We start from the raw sequence: 26,533 nt of genomic DNA, 5'->3' as shown, positions 1-26,533 counted from the left end.
TAGCGAAGCCGCATACCGAGAGTTTTAGCAGCTAAGGATAATAATGTGAGGTTCATGAACGGTTTTATTTGATTCCTCATAACATGTGGAAGTGAATTGGATTATTTCCAACAATTGTACCATGGATTAAGCTACTCCACATTCGTCATTCATTGCTTCCTCCACCATAAAAAAATTGAGATGTTTAAAGCATGTTTGATTTTCTTTTTAAAAATAAAATAAAAACAGAAAATTATTTTTTAAAAAGAAATCAAAAGTGCTCTTGTCAAAATGCAAGAACAGCAGTGAGGCCCTGACCTTAATATCAGGATTCAGTATATAACTTCAGGCTTCGGCACCATGTAGAATTGAATTCCACTCCTCCCCATATGGATAAACAAACTTAAATTCGAAGTGTAAGGTCAAACTATCGCCAAGCATCATTTAAATTCCGGATTATACATTCAGAGATCACCAGTTAATGCCACTGATCCAAGCATTTAGAAAACAAAGTTCTTGCATTGATGGTAGTATTGCTATATCTGTACATTCTATTGTTCAATCTGAATGGAATTACTATGAACCTACTATGCCAGAGTCAACGACTCCGGCATTTTCTGATTGGAAAACTCAACGATCAGCTACCAAAGCTTGATTATCATTATCAGAGAAAGCAGCAAGATTATTATGTGCGGGGACAGCGGTCCGAGAGTCTGAGTCATTACCTTCATCAACCTGGTTATCAGACGGGAAAGAGGGTAAGAGAATGCACATATTAACATGCTGATTAATAGAGTAAATGAAAGCATACCTGCTCAACCGGGGCAAGAGAGTGTTCCTGATTTCTCTTAGAAAGGTCTCTCAAAGCACCCTGCAGAATACCATTGTCAAAAGGTGGAACACTGACAACTCAGCAGTCAGCATAAAAGAAATTGCAAATTCACAATTGACCAAATTTGAATTGATGCACATAAAGAATATAGTTGCACCTTCCTCTAAGCAAGATAATAGGCCTCAGACACGAGTGGCAAAAATTAAATTATCCTCCTATGTCATTTAGAAGAAAATGGTTCAAAATAAGTTCAAAAGCAATATCAGTAAGACTTCCCTAGATTTTGTTATTCCCAAATAGTGCCAGAAAAGACCAGACCACACAATACACCAATAGATTCCCTCCTTGTGAAACTAAAGATATGTTTCCCCACCATCATATTCACAATTAATGTAGCTGGGAATGGAAATAGAATCAAGAACCAAAAGGTACAGCTTGAGGCCATATGCGTTGCATGCGATATTCCGTGTGGTTATTGGATCATGTCCACGTATTAGAACATCTATAATAACCAAATAGACCCAGCTCTTAAATATTTTGTTTTACAAAGACTAAAATAACTCCACTGGGGACATTAGGACTTAAAGCATCCTGAATATGACCACTTACCAAAAACAAAACCTGAAATTGTGGATTTTCATTAACCAACACCTAAATTTAAATACAATGAAGTAAAAGAGCAGGCCATGCATGAAAAAGTATATATTAGTTATTCATTTGTATTGTTTAACTATAAAATGTATACATTTGGAGAAAAACTCAGACACATTTTTGTCCCAAAAACAAAAGCCATTTGGTGGAAATACCTACCCTATTTGCCCAAAAAAGCCCACAGGCATTGCAAAGTGACCTCGGACCAGATGGCCCTCGCCGCATCATTGGGGTGGATTTTGAACTAATGCCGCAATGCGTGCATCTAAGAAAATGCAATAAAAAAGAGAGTAAACCATGCAGTTAGAGACTGCCTAGCCAAGGGAAAATAAATTCATTAATAACTTCTTAATACAAGATGCAATCTCTAATAATGTGAAATATAAAACTGTATTAAATAAACCTTAAGCAAGAATTAAATAGCAACAAAAAAGCCAAGAGTAGAAACTCACAATACAACAATAACAACAACAACCAAGCCTTATTCAACTAAGTAAGGTTGGCTACATAGATCACATGTGCCATTTAACTCCGTCAAAAACCAAATTTTCAAAAACTCAAAATAGGACAAAATTTCAGAATGTAACAAATCTTTTAGCTATAAGAATATAAATGTAAGACAAAACTCACGAGGTTTCTGATTGACTATCATCCTGTCCTGACTCTTGGTCTGTACCCCAACAATTAGCACCATCTTGTTTCTTTGATGAAGTGAACTGGCCCTTATTACGGTGCATCCTACATTTAAACATCAACTAAGTAAGAAATTGACACTGAAACATATAACAGCTATGAAAGATGAGCAACAAGAAAAAGAATGGAACATAGACAACATGGAAAAATTAGTGAGATGATGAAACCTCCATTTTTTGTACCAATATCAACTCCAAGGAAAGTTCACACTAAGAAAGACCGTTAGTATCTGTTTACTTCAAGTCATTTGTTAAAAAAATGGACGCAACTATAAAAACCCATATACACACTACATATAATATACTACCAAGCAAATCCCAAGGCACAATTCAGCCTTCACTCTGGCAGATATAAACTATCAATGTATCACGTGTGCAACATACTAATGGTATAGATGATGTTGTTACAGTATAAATCCTATTCATAATTTCTTAGTGAATTAAAATTTTATTTGAGTAGAGGGAAGAACATTAAAGCGTTAGTGGTAATTTTTTGCTGACTGCACTATGTCAGTTGGTCAATATTTGTCTCTCACAACATTAGAAACATAAGAAACAAAGATCATCATCCAATTTTCATATCTCCACATGGAATTCAATCGCTTATAAGAGATATCAGAGTATCTTTTGAAATCTTTGCACTAAATTTAAAGCATGTTTCATGTTCAATAAAAATAGAAAACGGATATGAAAATATGCTTGGTTTGGGTTTTAATGAAAATGCTGATGAATTGTTGTTTTCAGAAACAGGAAATTGAAAACATAGTGGCAACTTCATAATCGTAATAAAAATAATGCGAACCATGGAAGTCAATAGGTATTAGTACCCCTAAGGGTACCACACCAAAGGGAGTTGTCAAACAATTGCAGGTTAGGGGTTACAACCATAAAAATTTAAAAATTCATTACACATATAGATAGATATAACATATGTTTGGTAATTAATCCCGGATACCTGTTGGAGAGAAACATGGAGTACTCAATTAATCCTCAACACCCCATAAACAATGCATTTTCTAAAATTTGAAAATGAAAACGAAAAAATCATTTTGAAAAAACAAATAGAAAGTGAAAACATAAAATGTTCACAATTAAAAGAGGTATGGCCTAGATTTAGGATTATATGGACTGAATAAAAAATAACTAGGATACCAAAAGGAGTGAATTATGAGAATACTAAACATGCTCAAACTAATACACAAACAATCGACATGAAGTAAAGAGTGAACAAAATAATTCACATTCTTACATTTAACAAAGTTTAAATGATACACTTATCAGCCATCAATTTTCACTAATAGGAAGTATAGCTTAACAAGATTTGACATTATATTCAGATCTATTTCTTACAAAATCCAAAAGGACAGGCTTCTGCATAGTGAAGGTTAGAGATTGCTCCACAATGACCAAGGTAAAATTCCCCCTCAACTTATTGTGCCAATGAGTCAATTTGGAAACTATGAAGTCTATATTTTAATCAGTTCAAATTTCAAAATGAGAGAATAGTTTAAAGCACATATTTCTGTAGTACAGCTGTTCACAGAGCTTGTCTTGGGATTTAATATTTAATTTCATCAACTCAGACAAGTTGAACCGGAATCCAAACAAAAATTTTATATAAAACGAAGCTCAAAGTTGAACATATCAACATAATTGTAGGTATAATGAAGCCCAACACAAGTCTGTGTAAAACAAAATACAGAATAACCTGCTATCAGATCAATTGTCTAGCACACTGCTCAATTTCATTATATTTATTAGTTATCAATTAATTGGTTTCAAGAAGCAAAGTATCAAACACATTCCCAATCATCATTCACACATGGATTTGTTAACTAAGCAGCAACAACTTTTAAGCTCAGGCAGTAAACAACTTTGTTTATGTTTAAAGAATTCAATTTAATACAAGTAATTTTCTATAACATTATCAGACCTGAGCGCAACTTCTTGACGTACACTATATCTGACTTTCTTATCAAAGCACCGCTCTTTCCTCTTCTGCCTGAACCTATTTAAAGATGCAGCTCGCTGTGGTTGACTACATCGTGCTGGATATTCCATTGAACCCTGCAACAGGATCCAAAAATTAGAAAATGCCACTCACCACAGTGCACTTGCATGCAGATTAATCAAGTTCTAATATGAATAATGATACTCACAGCCACTTACAATCACATCACCTGCATATCACTTTACCATTTATTATGTAGCTTGGTGATAACTATCACCTGAATCAATATATTCACCACCAAACATTAACATATTGACAAATGCCGTTAACCAATGCTAGCAAGTAGCTAGCCATAGGTTGGCAAGGTATTTATTACCAAGGCATGCTCACTCCACAGCTTTTAGTTAATTATCAATTTATCACCCAACATCAAAGTATTCACGACCTAACTTCAATGTATATACAAATTACAAATTCTCACTTTATTAATGTCTGGTGGGAAGTACGTTGTATTAGGTGATAATTATCTACGGTACCTAATAAATGGTAAAGTGATGTGAGTGCAAGCGTAGGTAAACAACACTAGTCTATACTATCACAAAATACCCTCTGATTCTGTTGAGGTACAGTATCCACACATGGCGAACCAGTTGAAGATAGTTCACATCCACCCAACAGTAACAATACAGCTTGAACCTGTCACGTGAAACCAATTACAGAATTTCATTCTAAAAGCTTAAAAATTCCTACTTTTAATTTTAAAATAAAAGTTGAAGTAAGGCGAAACTATTATCACATATCTTCCTAACATTATACTCAGTTCTTAATCCCACTCTAGCGACAAATTAAAAAAATGAAAAATTAAAATTGCAAACCCGAATAAAAAGTTGCAAAATTTTAAATAAAAATGAGAGACGAGAATAATAAAATAAGAAAAAATAAATTTAAAAAAAAAAAAAGGAAAATGGTACCTTATCAGGCGTAACAGCATCGAAAACATAAACTTGGCCACGAAACGACAGCGTAAGTTGACTAGACTCTTCAGGGCCACAACCGCCAGAAACATAGACAGCATCAGAGGTAACATCCTCGACGACAACGCCGCCACCGCCAACTCCACCGCCACCGTCCTCGAGCGCGTGCGTTTCGTAGTGAATGTGGTGGTGGCCGTCGATGGCGGGGTCGGCGCCGGAGCCGTCGTCGCTTTCGCCGGCGGCGATCTGTCCGGGCATGTTTACAGGCTGGGCGTGTCCGTACATTGCTGGTTCCATGGTAGAACCGGGGAATTGCAATGCATTTACAGCGAGAATTGGAAGGAGGCTTGAAACCCTAACCCTAGGAAGAGTTTCAATTTGGTTAGAGTTTGGGTGTATTTGAGAGTGCTGAGTGTGTGAGAGGGCGAATGAAGGAAGTGATTAAGTGAATGTGAAAGCCAGCTCGAGAGAAGGACAACACAACACAACACAGCAATAAGCAATTCTTCAATTCGTTCTACAATTGGAAAACGAAAATGAAAAAGTGACCACAATGATGTTCATATTTACTGGGCTTGTCCACATAAGGCCCAATAAACATGGCACATGCCCTTCAGATTACATGTTTGATAACAAACTTTAATTTGCACTTCCAACAGTCAATTAGTCTCCTCAGACCAAAATCATATTTTCAACGAAAATAATAAATTTTTTCATAAAACTTAGGATCCCTCAAATCGATTTTTAGAAGTAATAGTTATGAAATTAATAAATAATGAAATATTATTTATTACATTTGAAGGACTTTATTATGAAAATCTTCCTTTAATTTAGTTAAAAAATATATATTAAGGATTCTTTAATTATTTCATCTTTTTAATAAAGATATTTACTATTAAGTATTGCAAGCATCCTTCACAAAAAACAATTTAATACACTAAGAAAAAATTATATAAACTTAATTTTTTTATATAAATGAAGTTGAACTCTCATTGATTTAACTTTTAAGAATTCAAATAGTATTTTTAAGACAATAATAAATATTTACTTAATAGTTTTTAAAATAAATTTATAAAATTATTACAAAAATCTTAAACTAATTTTTTAACCTCCAATACGCTCTTTTAAATGTCTTAATTGATACGAATAAGATGAAAAATTTAATTAATATTATATATCCATTTTTATATATTAAATCTAATTATTCATTTTTAAATATTTTTTAAGAGGTGTTTTTTAAAAAAGTGCTTTTAAAAACTACTATCGTCAATCATTAAGTCATGTGACTTTTCTTGTATATAGCATGTATTTTTTTTAATTATTCAGTATTATGTTTAAACATGTTTTTAAGTTTTAAATATAATTATATTTAAGCTTCAAATTTTAATATAACATGTTAAATTGAATATATCTTTTTAAAATAAATTAAATTTGAATACTATTACATTCTTAATCAATCTTACTTTAGATTTAATTTTAAATTTTGACACACTATATTAAAAAGGGTAAAAAATTTATAAATTAAATCGTAACTTAATTTTTTATAATTTTTCCTAATTTTAAAAACTTTATCTCTTAATTATTTAATACAATAAAAAAATTACGCTTTTTGAATTTAAAAAACCTATTAAATTTGAAAAAGGTAAGCAATATTTCTTTAGTTTTTATTTAATTTAATAATATTAGTACAATTTTAAAGAAATTCACTAATTATTTATTTAGAGTATGATATATGTTTATTTATTGTTTAAATAAGAAGGAAGATCTATATCATTTAATAATTTTAAGGATAAAGCCAAGAAATGTGAGGGGATCACTTTATTTGTACACTTTTTAAACATTAATGATAAAGCCAAGAAATACTATAATGCATACAAGGAGGGGTTGAGAAAGTGTTCAAATGAACATGGCAGGTACAATTTGTCTACTCATGCTTTCTGCTTCTCCCATATCCTTTCACATTCACTTTGTCCATAGCATAGCAACTTCCCTTGCTTTCAACACCTACTGCTATCTCATCATTCGCTCCAACCACCTTACCTTGCCTATTTGACATTCTGCTGTCATGTGGATCAATGATCATCTCAAGACTCGTTACATTACCTCACCACTGAAAGAGACCTTGTCTTCAAGGACCAATCTTAACAATTAATGATGTAGGAACCATCTTTTCTTTATAAATTTGAGTTTAAATGAGTTTATTTTATTTTAAAGTGTGTTTCAAATATCATATTTTATATTTAAAATTTTGTCTCTGTAATAAAATTTAGCATAGATATTTTAATTCAATATGAAAATTAAAAAGTTATTATACTGAATAAAATATGAATTTAAAGATAAAGCTAATTTTGATTAAAAACAATCAACCATCAATTGTCAGGTAGTGCTCATTACTCACTGGTAGCTAGCACTTGAAATTAGGGTGCAAGTTCAACACGCAATTGTAGAAACTTGGCATTTCGAGGTTGCAAAAAATAAGAGGTGACTGTCTAAAAGAAATTGGATCTCTAGTCTATTGATCTGAGATTTGAATCTAATGGTGCCCAAACCCCTCTGGGCCTCTTTTAATAGCAGATCGTGTTGAAGTTGGGTTTCGTTACTAGTGGAATCGGTGGACAAAACAAAGTTTGGGTTGCATTATGCTCAATCTTAGAGAGGTCTGAATTTGGTTTGTCACCTTTTCCCTCAACCACATCATTGTGGAGGAACAGGATTAGATATATACCATTTTCAAAGGATTTTTCTTTTCTCACTATTTTTTAAATTGACACTTTTTTAAGTTTATAATTTTTGGAAATTTAATTATAAATAATTTTAAAATCAATTTTCAAAAAGAGTTTAATACATTTCAAAAACTGAATTCCTAAATACATTTCATAAAACATTTGTAAAGTTGGCTCGGGGGATATAGCTCAGTTGGTTTTCACTTAACTTTAATTTGTTTATCAGTGCAACTCAATTCACATACTTAAACTGGGTTAAATAATTTCAACATAATGAAAGCTTACTTATTTATTTACTGATATAACTTGTTTAATCTATTGATATCGTATTAGGAACAATGAAGATTAGGGAGAATTAAAACAAAATATTAGACTCATTTCTCCTTAGCCCACCCATTTAACCCATGGATTAAGTGGGTTTGGTCAATATGGCTCAAATTTTCAATGAGTTGTTTTTTCTTTTTTTACAATTCAACCCATCATTAAATTAGATTAGGCCATGGATCGAAATTAAATTAGTACTTCTAACTTATAGCCACCTAATACAAAATAAACATATCTGTATTCTTATTTATTTAGAGAAAGGAGAAACAAATTTTTTTAACAGTTTTATTAAAATTACTTATTAATCTTTCTAACTTATTTTTTGTTAGTAGTTTTTTCAATTTTTGGACTACTCAACTAGTGTATTTATGCTTTATTTACTGTACTGAAAAATTTGTTGAGTAAAAAGATATTAAGAAAAAATAATAAGTAATATTATTTTAAATTTTTCACATTAACAGATAAATAAAAAAAATCTTCTATATTTGAATAAAGATATTGAGTTACACTAAATACAAACATTGATTGAAGTTTTAACAGTATGAAAAATATTTTAATTAAAAAAATATAATAGAAAGGTAATTAGTAAGACATAAAATTTAGTCAACGAAATGTGGCTTGACAGCCGTTTTATTAACTGAACTCCATAACTGGGTCCGACTCGTGCACTTTTTCTCCTGCCTGGGTCCATATCGTGGCCATTGTCGCAAGACGATATCCTCGATACTATTCATGACCCGTGAGACTAGTATTAAATGTTTCTTTAATATTTTTATTTTTAATATGTATTTTAAAGGTGATAAAAAAAAATTATTCTGTCTACATAGTTTTCAAAACACAGATAAAGGAGTTTTAAAAATATTGTTTTAATTTATAAAAAAGTTAAATCCCTGATTATGTTATCATCAAAAACTCTTCTATGTTAACACATGTTACAGGCACTTTTACATACAATGGATCCACTGTTTTAAAATGCTTAGTTTTTTTTTTAAATAAAAATGTTTTTAAATAACTAAAAAGAAAAAAAAAACAAATATTTTTATTTTAATATAGTATTTTTGTGTGTGTGAGTCTATAATGGATCTCTCTGTTTAGTACAATAATGATAATGAAGTTCGAATTTAGATATGTCCCATCATGCAAACTAAACAAACCTTAGTGGCTCTGCCTAATGTGTATATTGTTTATATATTTTTTTTCCCTACACATCCTAATGTGTCTAATATAGCATAAATTAAAAAAAAAAGTCGATGAACAAATCTATAATAATAATAATAATAATAATAGAGGATCCAGTGTATGGACTATGAAGTCATCCAATAAATGGTGGTTTTGACAACCATCCAATTAATTAAGCAAGTGCCTTAAACATTAAAGTTAACATGCTTTGTGCTTTGAGCTTTTATTAATCCTATACTCGTCCATTTTTTTCTTCACACACAATATCTACATATAGGTGCACCTCGGGGCTAAGGTGGCAAGCCTACAACTACTGAGAGCATAGATATCCACTGCTCATTTGCCTGACTCTCTAGGTTGGTGCTTTCCCTTGCCTTTTAGGTTCCATAAGCAAATGGCAAGGAATAGGAAAACTTAGTTAAAGTTCTTGATGTGATTACGTAGGTTCGATTCCATGATCAAAAAATTTTCCAAAACACTTACGTGACTTTTGTTTCCACGGTTGACACTCACTTCTGATCCCGTGAAATGATACAAATGAAATGATCACTTTTGTACTCTTATTGATTTATTAAAAAACATATAAATTTGTTATTAAACTTTGTTTGGAATCTAAAACAGGAGGTAATAAACGAGTTTGAAAGAAAAGGAATAAGAGAAAAGAAAAAGAGTAAAAGAATTAATTACAAATTTTTTTAAATATAGAAATAGATTATTATAGTTTAAACTTCTTTAGAAAAATATAACTACGACGTTAAATTTTTCTTTTTAGAAAAATCAACTATTACTTAAATGAAGCACTTACAAACTTTAAATATTCAACATCATCATGTTGATAAGGACAAACACTTTCCTTGAAAGACATTATACCATTTAATACATAAGCTATTACTAAAACGTGTGCATTGCCTATCTTCAGTCGAACCAGTGAACTCCACTCGATTCCCTCAAAACTTAATTTATCATTAAGAAAAGAAAACACTGCAAACTTTGGAAACATATAATGATATTTTCCACTCAGTTATTAGATGTTTCAAAAGGATATGCTATAAAATCGAGATCATATCATGTACCACGATCTTTTAGCATATGGAAACAAGCGTGAACACATAAATTATCCAATAGTATGTCGAGAAATTTTGCACTCTATTATAAAATTAACTACCATTATACTAAATACATTACTTACGTATTTTCACAAAAAGAAAAAAAAAGTTTGTTTATTTGCTTTTATTATTAGTGTTTGTAAAAATAAATAAAACAATATATATTATAGTATGTTAAAAAAATATATTAAAGTATATTGCTAGCATTTTTCTTATTATAAATAGGCATGAACCATGTTTTTATATCTGATTTTTGCAATACTAGATAAAAAAAAATATTGAACAAAATGTTGACAACTATTCAAACATGTTAAGGAAACATGTTAATTTTAATATAAAAATATTATTTCTTTTAATCTCGTATAATTTTCAAATATTATTAATATGTTTTTTTTAATATTTCAATTTATTTGTATCTAATAAAATACTTATTGTTTTCAAATTTACTTTTATTTATAAAATTGACATATGTTTAAACTATGCATGTAATGCGCTGAAAATTGTTAATTTATACTTACAGTATCTACGTTCACACATTCTAGAATAATGGAATATCGAATATATTTTGAATAAATTATGTAAAAGAATTCATACAAATTGTATTTTTTTTTATGTACTAGTTCATCTATATTATAATGTCACAATGATCATGCGCTTAAATAAACCGTAGCTGAAATGATATATTTTTCTATGCAAGTGGTTCCTGTATAAAAGAAGAGTATCATTATTGGTTTTCATTTCCAAGAAAGTGGGTGCGATCCTGCGATTAAAACAATATTATATAGAAATATGCTTGTGCCATTGGCTTTTGTGGGAAGAAAGTGATGGTGATGAAGATCATTTTACTCCTTCCTTTTAAATAATAATAAACATAAATAGATCATTTTACTACTCTGGGCATGTTCTTCCTGTCTATAAAAGGACAATCCCATCATGTGATGTTTGGTAGTTTTCTATGAATTTGGGAACTCTCCACAGTGGCCAATTTACAAAGGCCATAGCCAAACAAAAGCATATGGGGTAGTTGTTGGAACAGCAGCTATGGCAAAACGCGCGTGGCCAATGAAGTCAATGCATATGAGATGCATTGTTGACGGATCAAACTTACTGTTTATGGTAATTAATTAAATTATCTACTATCTAGACATTGATTAGTACTAATTTTATGCTGATAGGTGTCTGATTAACATTGGATGACCACATTTCCTACTTAGTTTAATGCCTACACGAATGGCACTCGCTTTCCCAGTACATCGAATCAGGCACATATACATGTTTTTCGCTATATCTCTTTCTACGTGTATATAAAATAAGTTTTAAATAATATAATATGAGTTGGAATTTGTTTATGGAGATCGTAAAATTAGAATAGTTATATTATTTAAAATTTTTTATAAAATAAGATTTTCATAAATTTAATTGTTTAATTATTTATATAATTTTTATGAGTATGTATATTAAATTTTACAAAATCTAAATAGTTATTTGTGTGTTATTTTAAATATAATATTTTTTATATTTTAAAATATATCATCCGTTAAAATAAAATAATGTAATTAAATATTTATTATTTTTTATGAAATTTATCTATTTGATAAAATTTTAAACTAATGTTTTCTTTAATTAGTTCATTATCACTCTATTAAACGTTTTTTTTAAGATGACAAATGCTTTATAGCACGAATTGTTTGTATGTGATTAGAGGAAATCATTTACAGAACAATCTTGCCTTATTTCCGTCAAAAACTTTTTTTTAAAATATTTACAGTTTTCTATTAAAAATATACATACATTACATATAAATTTGTACTACATTTTTAATATTTATAGAATATTTATTTTTTAAAATTATTAATTTAATATTTAATAAACAAATAGTACTTTTTAAAAAAAATTATTAATGATTACTTATTTAAAACATAACTTTTAATCATTACGGTTAGATAATTCATTAATACAGGATAAAAACAAAAATTTTGTAAGTAAATATAATTAATAAAATTATATGTCTTTAATTCATTAAAAGTAAAATTTTAATTTAATCTGCACTTTAATTGTTTATTAACTAGATTAAGCCTGTAAATTTTTAAAAAAATTTAGTATTGGTTGATGTTTTATTATCTCATATTATTTTAATGGATACATTTATGTAAAATATGAATAAAATTATTATTGAATTATGTATTTATGAATGTTTAAATTGTGTAAGACTTTATGTGCATTGTTTTTCTTGATAATATTATAAGAAAATAGTTGTTAAATTAACAAAAATTAATTTTAATACAAAGTTATTAAAATGTCAAGTTTATTAAAGCTAAATTTGCTTCTCGTAAATTTGCTTATCTTTTCCTTTTTTATTATCTATTTTGATATATGTGTATAAAAAGAATAAAAAGTAAGTAAAATATTTATATATAATATTATACACTATTTAATTTGTTGCTATTCAAATAATATAACTGAGCAAATAATTGTAATTAGTCACTTAACAAATTAATAGCATAGGTTGTTTACAATTACATTACACCCCTCGTCCCCAAGTCAAATAGACAGTGAGAAGAAACTTTTGATTGACTACAGCAGCAATTTAGTTGAAGCTGTGTTACAAAATAATGGGCAAATTGATTCATCATGGGTCACACGAACAAATTAGTTGAATTTTTGTTACAAAATAATGGGCAATTTTCACTTTGCACGTGAAAGTATGTCATGCTTGCATTGTTTAGCATATTCCAAGCATTTGGACACACGGTTTTGGACACCTATTCTGTCCCAAAAAGGAGAGGTAAACCTTCACGTTCTTTGTTCTAAGAAATACTTATATAAGGACAAAAAGAAACAAAAGCTGAATATATAAATTTAACATTTTTATTTTTATAAATCCAAAGAATATTTTTATTCTTTATAAATTGTCTACAATTAAAATTACAAACTATTTTTTATTAAATCTATATGGATAAAGAAAGGAAATTATTCTATTATGACCATTGCCCGAATAATGCTGTTAAACCTCTCTAAATCATAATTGTTGAAGTCTAGGATATTTTTAAAAATGCTCCATATTTGGTGTGATGAAAAATTAATAATAATTTTTATATTTATAAAAAATTTTAAACTTATTTAACGATTTTCAACATGAAATTAAATGAATAATGTCCAACTTACCTTAATAATATCATCAAATAAGTTTCTCTAAATTACTTGATGAGATAAATAACACTATTTTAAATAAAATAATAAAATCAAGACATTATTTTAAAAATTATATCAGTTATTTATTTATAAATAAATAAACAAAATCTCATATGTCCATCTATGAAGGAGTTATTATTTCATGTGATATCTTCGACAAACTGTTTTAATTTTGAATTAATTTTATATACTCTGCTTGTTTTCTAAAGAAAAAGTAAAGGGACAGAAAAGTGTAGAAAACCAAAATTTTCATGTGTTTGAAAGTTTTATTTTGTATGGATACAAAAATAATTTTCTAAGTCAAAGTGGTGAGATTTTGGCAAAATTTTCATATGTTTGAACTTTTTAAAAATTATTAAAAATCAGACCACTAAAACACTATTATATTTAAAGTTTTATTTGTATTATTGTTGTTGTTATTATTATTACAAGTTATCTGTTTTTTATTAATTTTTTCATTCATTCAAATATGTAAAAAAATATTATTTTTTTCATTTTTATCCATCAAAACAATACATATTTTCTATTTTATTTGTTATATATATATATATATATTATTTTTTTCTTTTTTGCCTATTTTTCATTTCATCCAAGTAAAACATTGGGCAAGAATGATACGATGTGTAACATTCATAGTTTCTACATCAATAAATATTTTTTTGGAACATTTCTTCACATAAATTATAGACACGGGTTGATAAATATGAACCAAGAGATTTTGCGAAAGTTTGTAAAGTGTTCACATCTCAACAGTCAACAATAATTCAATTCTCAATAATGTTTAAATTTAAAAAATTTGTAGGTTAATTTGATATATATGATATATTCCTATGATTCCTTCTGTCATTATAGCACAATGGACAAATCGAAACAGAAACTCCCAAAAAGAAAATGAAAAAAATTACTTCTAAATAAATACCTATAATATACTGACATGTTTTTATTTATATTCATTTTTACATTTTTTATCCTATTTATTATCAATTTCTTATATTATGTCATAGTGGACAAATCAAAATATAAAATTCCTATAAAAATGGAAGGATCAGTTCTAAAGAAAATTACTAATATATTATTATATCCAATAAAACTTGTTTATATACTTCTAATCAATATAAAATATCAGAGAGATATTAATTAATTATATGTATCACGCAAACAATTGTGTGTATTTTTTTATATGTCCCAACAACTAACATTTTTTAATGAAAGATATTATTATTGAGGTTGATTTTGAAAGTAGTTCACAGAACTTTTACAAGATGGGGATATAGACTTCTACGAGTTCTATCCCTTACTAGATATATACACTTTAATTATTCTTTTTTATTTATTTAAAATAGTATAAATAATTTATACAGATATAAAGACATTAATAAAAAATTATTGTTGTAGTTGTTTTAAATTTTTATATTAATAAAAATTATAATTTTTTCTCTCTGAAATATTTCTAATATTATATAACTATAATAAAACGTGAAGTTGGGGTCAGTCTTTCTAATTTTGACGGTCAAAACCCAAAGATAACACAACAATGTAAACTGTATAAAAAGGGGAAGAAAATCTAAACACGAGCAAGGACTTGCCTAACGAAAAATAAAAACGCAGAAAAACTTGGACTAGATTGGGAAGGGTTCACGCAGACCAAGTGAAAAACGGACCAGAAAGAAGAAAATCCACAAAAATTTAAAGTCAAAAATAGTAAGCGTATTAGCCTTTACAGCACATACTCACACTATATTGATTCATCCCACGACTATCAATATCTCAGTCGTAGGTTCGTAGATCTCCCTAAAAGTCACCAGACTTGTCACATGCCGTTGTTATAAAAGAAATAAAAAACAATTAGGCAAAAGCTGGTTGTTTACTCTCTTCTTTTTTTTCCATTTAAATATCTTAACTATTAAAATTTTTAAATTGATTATTTAATTTTAAACATGATTTAAATAATTATTTTATAAGTACATTAATAAAAATCAACTCGTTTTATTGAAGTGGACGGGGAATCGTCGATTAGCATTTGCCTGTGACATTTATCGAAGGGTCAAGCCTTACGCTTATATTTTGCAAAAATTAATAACAGAATAATAGACATTATTAATATTATTCTTTAATTAAAATTTAAATTTTATCTCTCTATAATATATGACAGTAGTACTTATTTTTAATATTAATTTTATTATACAGATTATTATAATAAAATTTTAACTTTAATTAAATAATAGCACTAACAATAATTACAATACTGTACTTAGTTTTTTTTTATATTTTAGTTACTCACACTGTAAATAAGGCTCAAATGTATGCTTATTTTTCATAACAGTTATTAATTTATAAATTAGTTTTTATATTTAAAAAGTTTATGTTTTATTTTTATGCAAGTAATTTATCATATTTTAGTATTTATTATTATAATAATATTCTTATAATTTATTGTTTTTTAATATTTTTTAAAATATATTATGGTGATTGAATTAAAATATAATAAAAATTATATAAAGATTAAAAATATAACTTTTAAAAATTTTAAAATTTAATTTATAAGTATATTCATTATAGAGATTAATTATATATTTTAATTTATAAATAATAATACTCTTATGGGCAGAGCAAATATACAAAGGAGAGATGGACGATTGCGTTTGAAAATTTAAAAAAATTAAATTTATAAGACAAGAGAAAAATTTAAGAAGATTACAGAACTAGAAATATAATTTTGGCAAATAACTATTAACAGTTACGGTAAAAAATGGAAAAAGAAAAAAATAATAATAAATCGGCATTTCCTACCGTCTCTGCATGCTACAAGATACCATGTTCTTTGTCTCGAGCTGCGCGACTCAAATTTTTTAATACTATACTATATTTTTCTGGGTAATATTAAGTTGTTTACACTTTTTTTATATATTATATTGTTTTTTATTTTTTGGAATATATAAATACTGTTTTTTAAACATTTTTTATTTTGCTTGCTGCAAAAGAAAAACATGAGAAATATTATTTTAAAATCTCTCACTAAATGTGTATCTCTAAAGACAATTTAAAAATTTTATTTCATTCATAAGTTTGGAAATGTTATTTTATTTTTAAATATTACAAAAACATGATAAGATAGAAAAATAATGTTTTTTTATCTCAAATAAATGTTTTAAAATGAGAAAAATCTAACTTTATGATAATTATTTTAAGCCAAATACATCTTTATTGCACATTTTCATACTTTTATTTCATTTAACTTTAAAAACATAATTTGAGTATAAAAACGTAATAAAATGGAGTATAATACAACACATTGATCACTAAAAAAACTCAAAATAAAAAAGAGTATGTAATTTAAGTATTTTTAATAGGTGTAAATTTTTTATACTCATAAATATTTAATCTTTAACCATTATTTTCCTTATTTAATAACTGTAGTTTATTTTTATTTTAAAAATCAAATGAAAAAAATATAAAATCAATTGTCTAATTTTAAGGGAGAGGTAAAACATATTCCTAGAGTACAAAACATTTTCCTCTCAAAGAAGGAGAGTATATTGTCCTCTAAATATAATTAGCAGGTTTTAATTTTTATGTAAAATCCAAGGATAATTATTTCTGAAGAAAGGTGATATTACTAGAGTATTATTCATTTTCAAAAAATAAAAAAAACCCGCGGCTCCAGACTGCAGTACATTAAGCGCAGTGCGCACTTTGTTTATGTGTCACAAACTGATTGGCCATTATTTTACGTGTCGCGGTATGAGAAAGGGTGCGCACTAACTCTCCCGTGTATGTTAACGTTCTGACTTTATATGTTTACGATTCGCCATCCGTTGCAACATTCCACGATCTCTCTAGTACAAGTAGCATGGCAACCCTTTCTTCTGCATAAAATACAGCGTCGTCACAATCATCCCACGAACCAACTAGAGGCCAGAGCAGCTTGCACCAAATTTTAGACACACACTCTCTATAACTATCCACCGCCTCCAAAATCCGAATTCTCAAATCGGTGAGTTTTAGCTTAGCTTAGCTTATTATTGTTATTATTTATTATTAAAATACTAGTTCTACAAACTCACGCTTCCTCGTCGGTTCCGTGAGAGGTCAATCGCTCTCTGAAAACTCGTCTTCGAGGTTGGACGCACATGCTATAGATTTAAACGGAGTTGCTCATTGAATCCTTGACTTTCGGGGTTAGAAAAAGAGAAAAGTGCAATATCCAATATTCATAATATAGAGGAAACTCGATGGCGGTGACTGTTAGAGCTGGGAAGAGGCTGTGTTTGGATATAAGGCAATAGTAATATTTACGTTTAGGTTGAGGAAAGAAAGACGACGGCGACGAAGACGGAGGATAGTGGTTGGCACGTGAGTGCGTGCATCACAATCGTCTGTGCCTGCAGGTGTAGGTTCGTCTGGGTGGGTGGTTAATTGAAAAAAGAAAGTGAAGTGGAAGGTTGAGATCACGGTTTTTGAGTGAGGGGGAACAGTGACACCGAAAATATGCCTCACAGAGCCACTTACTTTTTCCCAAGGCAGTTTCCCGAAAGAGGCTTGGATGAATCTTCCAAGCAGAGATTAGATCACGAGAAGAGCAAAATCGTCAACTCCATAAAATCATCAGATAGTGCTTTTGGATTTGAAAGCGACGGGCCGAAAAAGCCGTCTACTACTCCCACTACCGCTGCCAAAGACGACGTCGTTTTCTCCTCTAGTAAACAATCCGCCGTCTCCGACCTCTTCACCGCCGGCGACAAGTTCCTAACCAAGCAGAAGCAAATTGCCGCGTTCTGCGATTGGTTGATAGATAAAAAGAAGGATCAGAACCGACCTAGTCACCATTTCAAACCCTATCCAAACGACGATGATGAGGAAGAGGAGGAGGAACGCGAGCTTCTGCTTCCTCCGGCGCCGGCGGCGAAAGATGCTGTTGACCGGAGCTTCGACCGGCAAGTTTCGCTGCCGCGGTTGTCGAGCGGGAGCAGCTATGCTGGAAGCTTGTTCACGTTGGATGGCACCGCCACTTTCTCTAGCGACGTAACCAAAGACGTCGAAACCTCGTCGTTTCAAGTCTCCACGACGAAAAGGCGCGAACAAGAAGAGGAAGAAGAAGAAAAAGAAAAACGCAAAAGCCTTCAGAAGTATAAAGAGAGCTACTACCTGCAACTGGCGTTAGCGAAGAGGCTCACTTGCTTTGCAAGCCTCGCCTCTGAGCCCGTTCTAACGCTCGACGCTGAAATCGAAACTTGGGACGCCGAATCCGTTTCGTATCGTCTATGGGTACGTACGACAACAAATCGAAACGAAACGACATTTGCTATAAGTGCAGTTTCACGGAGCATGAGAAGTAACGTTTTGTTTTATTTTCAGGTGAGTGGGTGCTTGTCGTACACGGACAAGATATCTGATGGTTTTTACAACATTTTGGGGATGAATCCGTATCTGTGGGTGATGTGCAATGACGTGGGGGAAGAAGGGAAGCGGTTACCGACTCTGATGGCGCTTAAGGCCGTTGAACCAAGCGAGACTTCTATAGAGGTGGCTCTTGTTGATTGGCACGAGGACTCTCGGCTTAAGGAACTTCAAGATAAAGCTCAAGAGTTGTATTCTGCTTCCGAGAACACATTGGTGCTGGTTGAAAAGCTTGGAAAACTCGTCGCCATATGTATGGGGTAAGAACAAGATATTTAAGAATATAACCGTGTTTTTTTTATACGCTCTGCTTTGGGTTATTGTTTATTTATTTATTTGGTGTTGAATGTGTATGAAGGGGTACGTTTCCGGTGGAGCAAGGAGATCTACACAAGCGATGGAAGTTGGTTAGTAAGAGGTTGAGGAACTTTCATCAATGTGTTGTGCTTCCCATTGGAAGCTTATCTAGTGGACTCTGCAGGCATCGCGCGATTCTCTTCAAGGTGAAGAACTTGTCTTTTTTTTGTTATTCTTTCATGTGGTTGCGTTAAGAGGAGGGCGTGTCGTTGTTGCGTTACTGTTTTTCGTGATCTTTGATTAGAGGTTTGAAATAATTCAGTTATATTTTAATTTTGCATGTAGAGATTGGCGGATTACATAGGTTTGCCGTGTCGCATTGCTCGGGGTTGCAGGTACTGTGTTTCGGATCATAGATCCTCTTGCCTTGTGAAGATTAAGGATGACAGACAACTCTCAAGGTTAGTGCAATGACTGTCTTTGCAGCTCTTGTGTTTGTTTTGTCCTTTTGATATGTTATAGTAATGTCACCAAACATGCCTCTGTTCAGATGCTGATACTTTAATGTTAATCGTAGTGGATAGCTACAGTAATTTTGAACATTTTCATTCTTTTCTTGCCTAGAGTTCTATTAATTTTTCTTGTACGGTTGTGTACCTTTTCATAGTTATCTAGGTTTTCTGGGTTTTCATAATCTTCTACAAATTTACGGATAAATAAGTTGTATGAGTTGTTGTATTATTACACCTTTCTGTTTAGATTGCCATGTCAGATTTTTGGCATGTGACTGATAACTTATTGACATTGTAGAACATTTGGTTTGTTGTTAAAGTCTTGTAGATCAGCGTATCAAGAATTTGGCATTTTTTTCATATTGTCTGTTGGTGCCTTGTTATATGCTTTATTTTTTAACAGGGAATATGTAGTTGACCTGGTTGGGGATCCAGGAAATGTCCATGGGCCAGATTCATCCATCAATGGAGCTTATGTGTCTTCCATACCTTCCCCATTTCAAATTTCTCATTTGAAAGAGTCCCAATCACCATATGAAGATGCTGCAGCATGTTCTCAATCTATAAGTTTCAATCAACGTTCTATAATCCCGGAAAGTGACACTTATTCAGGTGTGTTGTGACTTGTGATTTTATATTTACTTGGAAATTTGATCTTCCTTTTATTTTGAACATTTTTTATTTTTAGTTCAGAGTCCATGTATCCTTAAATCTTGATATATTCTTGGTCATTGAGTTGCATCTCATTTGAACCTTATTTATAATAGCCTAAATAATTTTACTAGGTGGTTTCTTTTGGTGTGAAATTATACTACATAAAAATTTGTCCATTAAATTTGCAAATGATGTAGATGCACAAAAGCACCATGCTTGCTTGTATAAAATGAACTATTTATCTCATCAACAAAGTTCTGAGCCACATGTTTCATTTTCATTGTCTGAAAATTTTTAGATCTATGCTTATTTCAAAGAAATTTGATCTTTTCTTCATACTCTCCTCTAGCCCAAGTCCCCTGATTTTTCATAGTTCATGCATTAAAAGATGCTTTGGCCTTTTCCTTCCCTAACTTTTGGAGTACGGTTGGCTCTGAAATTTAAGACTGACACCCATTGAGGACAGAAAAATCCTCTGCTTGTACACTGCTGTTTAACAAATCTTGATTTGTAGAAATCATTCCTATTCTGAAGTTGGTCTTAGTTGTTTCTCGTTCTCTTGCAGGCTGTGTACAGGAAGATCAACGAGTTAAAGGAACTGATATGCTGAAAAATAATAATGGCTTCTTTTATGCTTCAGTCGATCAAACTTCTGGAGGTACAGAACCACCTCTAATTCCTTTTGGCTTGAAAAGGAATGGCAGGCAACGTGCTATTCTAGGTTTATTAAATTTTCCTCCCATCTATGAAGGTGTTTCTGAAGCTCTTCATCCTGTCTCTGAAGCATCATTACACGAATACACCAGGCTCAGTAAAGATTCAGTTGTAGTACAAGACACTTCCAACAAGGAGATCATTGTAAAGGGAAGTTGTGGGGTACGAAGTAATTTTAAGCAATCTATTTTAAGTTCATCCAGCGAGTCAGAACAGGAACAGGTAGAGAATAGGCATGAAAGCCAGGGTGCTGGGAATGTTCCAAGATACTTGAATCTTGAGCCGTCGCTTGCAATGGACTGGCTTGAGATACCGTGGGATGATTTACGTATCAAAGAGCGAGTTGGTGCTGGTAAATTTTCTACTTCCCCCTACTTCCTTTTGAAGGAATATGATCGACGTGACTTCAAATGTTGATTGCTTTTGCTCTTTAATCTATGTAGGATCATTTGGAACAGTGTACTGTGCTGACTGGCATGGATCAGTAAGTGTTGAAATACCCACTTCTTTTCATCACGCTGGAAATTGACGTTATTTTTTGTACATTTGAAATTTATGTATGTGCTTAGTAATTATGTCTTCATATTCCTTAGTTTCTTAAATCTGTTTGATTGTAGTCGTTTGCATGAGTGACATTTAGTTGCCAATTTAATTTATTAAATTGAACCATGATGCATCTTGTGTTTGCCGCTTAATTATTTTTGATACAGCCAATTATTTTTCTATATTAATTTCCCCATTTTTGTGCATTTACTGATGGTTTTACAATTGCAGGATGTTGCTGTCAAGGTTTTAACAGTTCAGGATTTCCATGATGATCAGTTGAAAGAGTTTCTCAGAGAGGTTAGCCTTCCAAAAATGGATTAAACGAATGGACAATGGCGCCTATTTATTGCAATTATTTTGGATCTGATTGACTGTGGTTTTGCCCAACATGCTATTGAATGCATACATAGTAACTGAACATCAATTATCCTCATGAAGAATGCTAGTAACATACTCTTCATTATTAGGAATTTCATATTGGACCCAGTAAATAAAAGTGTTTCTGAAAGAATTTGTTTTTAGCATTTCTCTTATTTTAATTAGGAGGATGTGTTAATATCATTTGTCTAGTGTCTTGTATGTCATGCCTTTCTAATTCTATGAATTTCTCTTCTGTTAAAAATGCTTCTATTCCTTTTAGTACTATGTTTTGTTGTTGAGTTTCTGCTTAGACAATCTCTCTCCTACTAATGTTTCTTTGAGTTGCCTTTACCGGTTTCCTTTTTCCATGCTTATTTATATTTCTGCATTATTTTTATCTTGATAGTAGGAAATTGTTATGTCTGTTTTACCTTCTGTGATGTCTAGTGAGATAAACCTGTTATTTTTATCTTCATAGTAGCAATTTATTGTTATTTTTGTTTTATCTTCTGTGATGTCTAGTGATATAAGCTTGTTTATTATAATATTCACATTTAATAACAAAAAATCACATTCATGTCACACATTGTTTTGACATAAGTTATTTGTTTTTTTTTTTCCAAATGTAATGTCTACATGGAAATTTTATCCAACCTCTTACAAACTACTCAGTTCCTTTCCCAATTGCACATTCTAAGGGCCTTTCATCAATTAGTTGGTCCAATATACATATTGCATCTACTCAACTTCTTGCAATCAGCTGACCCAGAATTCATGGTTTTCAATGTATAAGTTATGCTATCTGTGCAAGTAAATTAGTCAACTCTTTCATGCCTGACCGCATCTCAATTTAATTGGACCCACACTGGACCCATATAAACTTGAACTGGAAACCTTTTTCTGTAGAGATTAGATGTGTCCACACTGGTTGGTTTGCAGAAAGTGGTGTTAGTAAGTAATGTTGGTTAAGCGTTCTAATGGAAAAAATGCGAAGGTATGCTGATATGGTTTATTGGGAAGAGTAGTGAATTTTATGTAATACTGTCAATCTGTAATGTAAATCTTAAAATTTATATCCTTTTATGAATCCCTAGTTTGAGCATAATAATATTAAATATTCAATTCGAACTCACTCTTTCTCTAAAGGTATGCTGTGAAGCATGTTAAATTCAAGTTGTTATTTTCATTGCTTTAGGTTGCAATAATGAAACGTGTTCGTCATCCAAATGTGGTGCTCTTCATGGGTGCAGTTACTAAACGTCCCCATCTATCTATAGTAACAGAGTATTTGCCTAGGTAAGACATCCAACTTCTTTCGTAGTCAACCGTATTATCGAATTTTCTTTCATGAACCTTTTTTAGTGTCTTACTATTGTTTTCTGGCACATTTATGACAGGGGTAGTTTATTCCGCCTGATTCACCGGCCTTCATCTGGTGAAATTCTGGATCCAAGGAGAAGATTACGGATGACTTTAGACGTGGTTTGTCCCAATTAGTAAATATTTTGCCTCATTAATAAATTAATTTGTTGATGATATATGATGTATGGTTTGTCTGATTGTAGGCTAAAGGGATCAATTATCTCCACTGTCTGAAGCCTCCAATTGTGCACTGGGATCTCAAAACCCCAAACCTTTTAGTGGACAGAAATTGGACTGTAAAGGTATAATGGAACGAATTGAAACAATTGAGTCTCATTGAAATTTTTAAAAATCGTGTGCCCCTAGGTAATTTGTTTGTCTTGTCATGCTCAGGTTTGCGATTTTGGATTGTCAAGATTTAAAGCGAACACTTTCTTATCATCAAAATCTGTTGCTGGAACAGTAAGTCTTTCACACACTAATGATGTGCACTAGCATGATGATAAGAAAATAAAATTATGATCATTAGGTTTGAAAATTATCTGAGTAGCAATTTCAGGTTTGAAAGTAAAGAGAGTTCAACTAACGTTGCTGCACATCAATGCATCTTGATTGAAGTAGTCAGCAATGCTGTTACTTCTCATTAACATTCCCCTTACAACTTGGTGTTAAGAACAAGGATATAATTGTGTTTTTTGGATAAATGATTGATTAGCAGTGAGATTTGATGCGTAGCTGTCAGTTGTTTGAGGAAGGTTTGGTCTTTTGGGTGGAGAGAGTGTGCTTTTCAGGTGTGCTTTAAGGGAGAAAATTTGTGTCCATTATACTATCTGGCTTAGTAGGTTCTGCATGTTGGTGTAGATAGAGGCAAATTCCTTTTAACAAAAGTGGTCATTCTATTAATATTTTGCAGGTTGAACTTTCACTTCACGGTGCCACACCTTCAATAAGTGTGTAACTCTCTTAATTTTATTTTCAGCCTGAGTGGATGGCTCCAGAATTTCTTCGTGGAGAACCTTCAAATGAGAAGTCTGATGTTTACAGTTTTGGAGTTATTTTGTGGGAACTCGTGACCCTGCAGCAACCATGGAATGGAATGAGTCATGCCCAGGTAAATTTGTTAGGTATTTTAGATCTGAATTGCATATGCTAAAAGCTGATCACTTTTACTTATCTGTTCATTTATATGGTAATAAGGATCACTTCCAAGAAATTCTTAATTTAAAAAGACATACGACGGAGGTATAATGAAAACCTTCATTTTTTTAAACAGCCTAATAGCAAAATGAAACCTGCAAAGTTTATATAGGTGAATTCTGTATAGTAATTTTTGTGTGTGAACTCAGGTGGTTGGAGCTGTCGCTTTCCAGAATAGGAGGCTTGCTATCCCTTCAAATGTCTCCCCGGCATTGGCCTCGCTCATGGAATCTTGTTGGGCTGAGTAAGTATTGTTTATGTCATGTTTTGTGGTAATACTCTGTTTGCTATACTATTGGTCCGTCTGTTTGCAATACTACTGGTCCATTTGGTTTTATGGAAATGTTAGTCCTCTGGCAAGATGGGCATAATAGGCATCCATTCAATTTGAATTTCTGATCAATGCATACCTTATCCAGATAATAGTTACTAAGTTAGACTTTGTTGTGCATATTTTTGGTTTGCATTTGGTGGTATTTTCTATTTAGTTCGTTGATTGAATGAATTCTATTTTGGAATTGTTGAAGAACGAGCAGGCTAATTTCCATAGAATAAAATAAATTCCTAAAATTTTGTTGTGACTCATTTCGATTCGATTTTAGTAGTGTGGCTTCTGTTCTTAACTATAGACTGAAGGCCTTTTTGATGACGTGTCTTAGCAATTCTACCTTCCATTCGAGAACCTTCTACTATCAAGGGAAAAATGATCATAATTCATTAATGTTTTATGCCGCGATAACTGCATTGATTTCTTTCTGACTCTTGTGAATTTTTTCGGCAGTAACCCTGCTGATCGCCCATCTTTCGCCAGCATAGTTGAGTCGATAAAGAAGCTGCTTAAGTCACCAGCGGATGCGATAAAAATGGGTGGGACATGAGGAGTACGCAGCCTATGATTGGCCTTTTTTTGTTCTAAAATTTGTTACTCTTTTGTGGAACTGTTAACAAGTAACCTGACCCTTGTGGTCATATACTCCTATTGATGGAACCCTTTGGTTGTTGCAATTGTATATCGGTTGATTCATGCTAACCCATTTCATAAGGGCACTTAAAGCCATCAAGTGTAGTAAGTTAAAAGAGGTGCTAATAGGTGCTGCCTGTATCCTAGGGGATCCTGGACTGGCAAACTAATGACCTCAAGCTCTTTTATCTATAGCTTTGAGATCTATAAAATGTTTTGTAATCTGCTGCCTCCAAGCTATAATTATTTGAACTTTGCTATTGTTTTTAAGCCTGTAAATTGTGTAATAATCATTTTGACAGTGTGTATCAGATATCGTCTGGAACCATGATCTCTTAATACTCCATAAATGTAAGTTCTTAATACTATGATAGTGGTGCAAATTAGCGACAACTGTGTCGTTATGTACATTTCATTACTGGTTTTCTTTTTGCGAATTGGATTGACCTGATAAATTTAATAATTTAAATCAAATTAATTAAATTAGTTTATATTAGTTTATTTGATTTGAAACTCAAACCAATTTAATTATAATTGATTTTTTCTTAAGATTTGTGTTTTTCAATTCAAATAAACTCAATTAACTTTTTAGTTTTTGATTTTTAAATTTATCCATTTTAACTTTTATTTTCTTTTTTTTCATCTAACGTAACCTTATTATATGCTGTTATTACGTCTTTATTTTCAAGTATGTTATTTATCTTAATTGTGTAAAAAGAATGACGAGATATATAACGTTATAATCATAAACAAAAATATGATAATTAAAAAAACATTAGTATTTAGAATAACAATATTATTATGAGTGAATAAAAAAAAATCTTTTAGCTTGTAGTGATATGAAATTTAAGATTTTCTTTAAAAAATGTGAAATCTTTTAAAAAATTTAATTTTTCAGTGAAATATGATTATTCAAATTAAATCAATTCA

The 26,533-nt window shown here is 31.0% G+C and overlaps 2 protein-coding genes across 4 annotated transcripts; one reads left to right on the top strand and one right to left on the bottom strand.

Moving 5' to 3' along the window:
• Positions 1–345: 345 nt before the first annotated feature.
• On the bottom strand, positions 346–5,595 carry LOC113846144 (GATA transcription factor 25). 2 transcript variants are annotated; one of them, XM_027474089.1, is made up of 7 exons: positions 5,077–5,595; positions 4,712–4,801; positions 4,088–4,221; positions 2,093–2,200; positions 1,622–1,727; positions 791–850; positions 346–714 (listed from the first exon to the last, which is right to left on the bottom strand). In XM_027474089.1, exons 1-7 carry the CDS (start codon positions 5,374–5,376, stop codon positions 610–612), a joined length of 903 nt encoding a protein of 300 aa, XP_027329890.1. In that variant the 5' UTR covers positions 5,377–5,595; the 3' UTR covers positions 346–609. The 2 variants fall into 2 exon arrangements, with proteins under 2 accessions (XP_027329890.1, XP_027329891.1); XM_027474090.1 differs by lacking the exon at positions 4,712–4,801 and having other exon boundaries at positions 373–714; positions 5,077–5,547.
• Positions 5,596–17,468: 11,873 nt separating this feature from the next.
• LOC113846169 (serine/threonine-protein kinase CTR1-like) lies at positions 17,469–25,942 on the top strand. Of its 2 annotated transcripts, XM_027474134.1 has the most exons (16): positions 17,469–18,868; positions 18,959–19,260; positions 19,359–19,503; positions 19,643–19,758; positions 20,213–20,421; positions 21,029–21,121; positions 21,215–21,529; positions 21,621–21,661; positions 21,952–22,020; positions 23,279–23,379; positions 23,481–23,565; positions 23,649–23,747; positions 23,839–23,907; positions 24,425–24,556; positions 24,792–24,886; positions 25,424–25,942. In XM_027474134.1, the coding sequence occupies exons 1-16, from the start codon at positions 18,092–18,094 to the stop codon at positions 25,518–25,520; spliced, it is 2,745 nt and encodes a 914-aa protein (XP_027329935.1). In that variant the 5' UTR covers positions 17,469–18,091; the 3' UTR covers positions 25,521–25,942. The 2 variants fall into 2 exon arrangements, with proteins under 2 accessions (XP_027329935.1, XP_027329934.1); XM_027474133.1 differs by having other exon boundaries at positions 21,029–21,529.
• The last annotated feature ends 591 nt before the right edge of the window (positions 25,943–26,533 follow it).

This window comes from Abrus precatorius, unplaced genomic scaffold, assembly GCF_003935025.1.
Source record: "Abrus precatorius isolate BTA unplaced genomic scaffold, Abrus_2018 Scaffold8, whole genome shotgun sequence".
NCBI classification, from domain to species: domain Eukaryota; kingdom Viridiplantae; phylum Streptophyta; class Magnoliopsida; order Fabales; family Fabaceae; genus Abrus; species Abrus precatorius.
The sequence above is the reverse complement of the archived record's forward strand: the minus strand, read 5'-3'. Positions and strand labels throughout refer to the sequence as shown.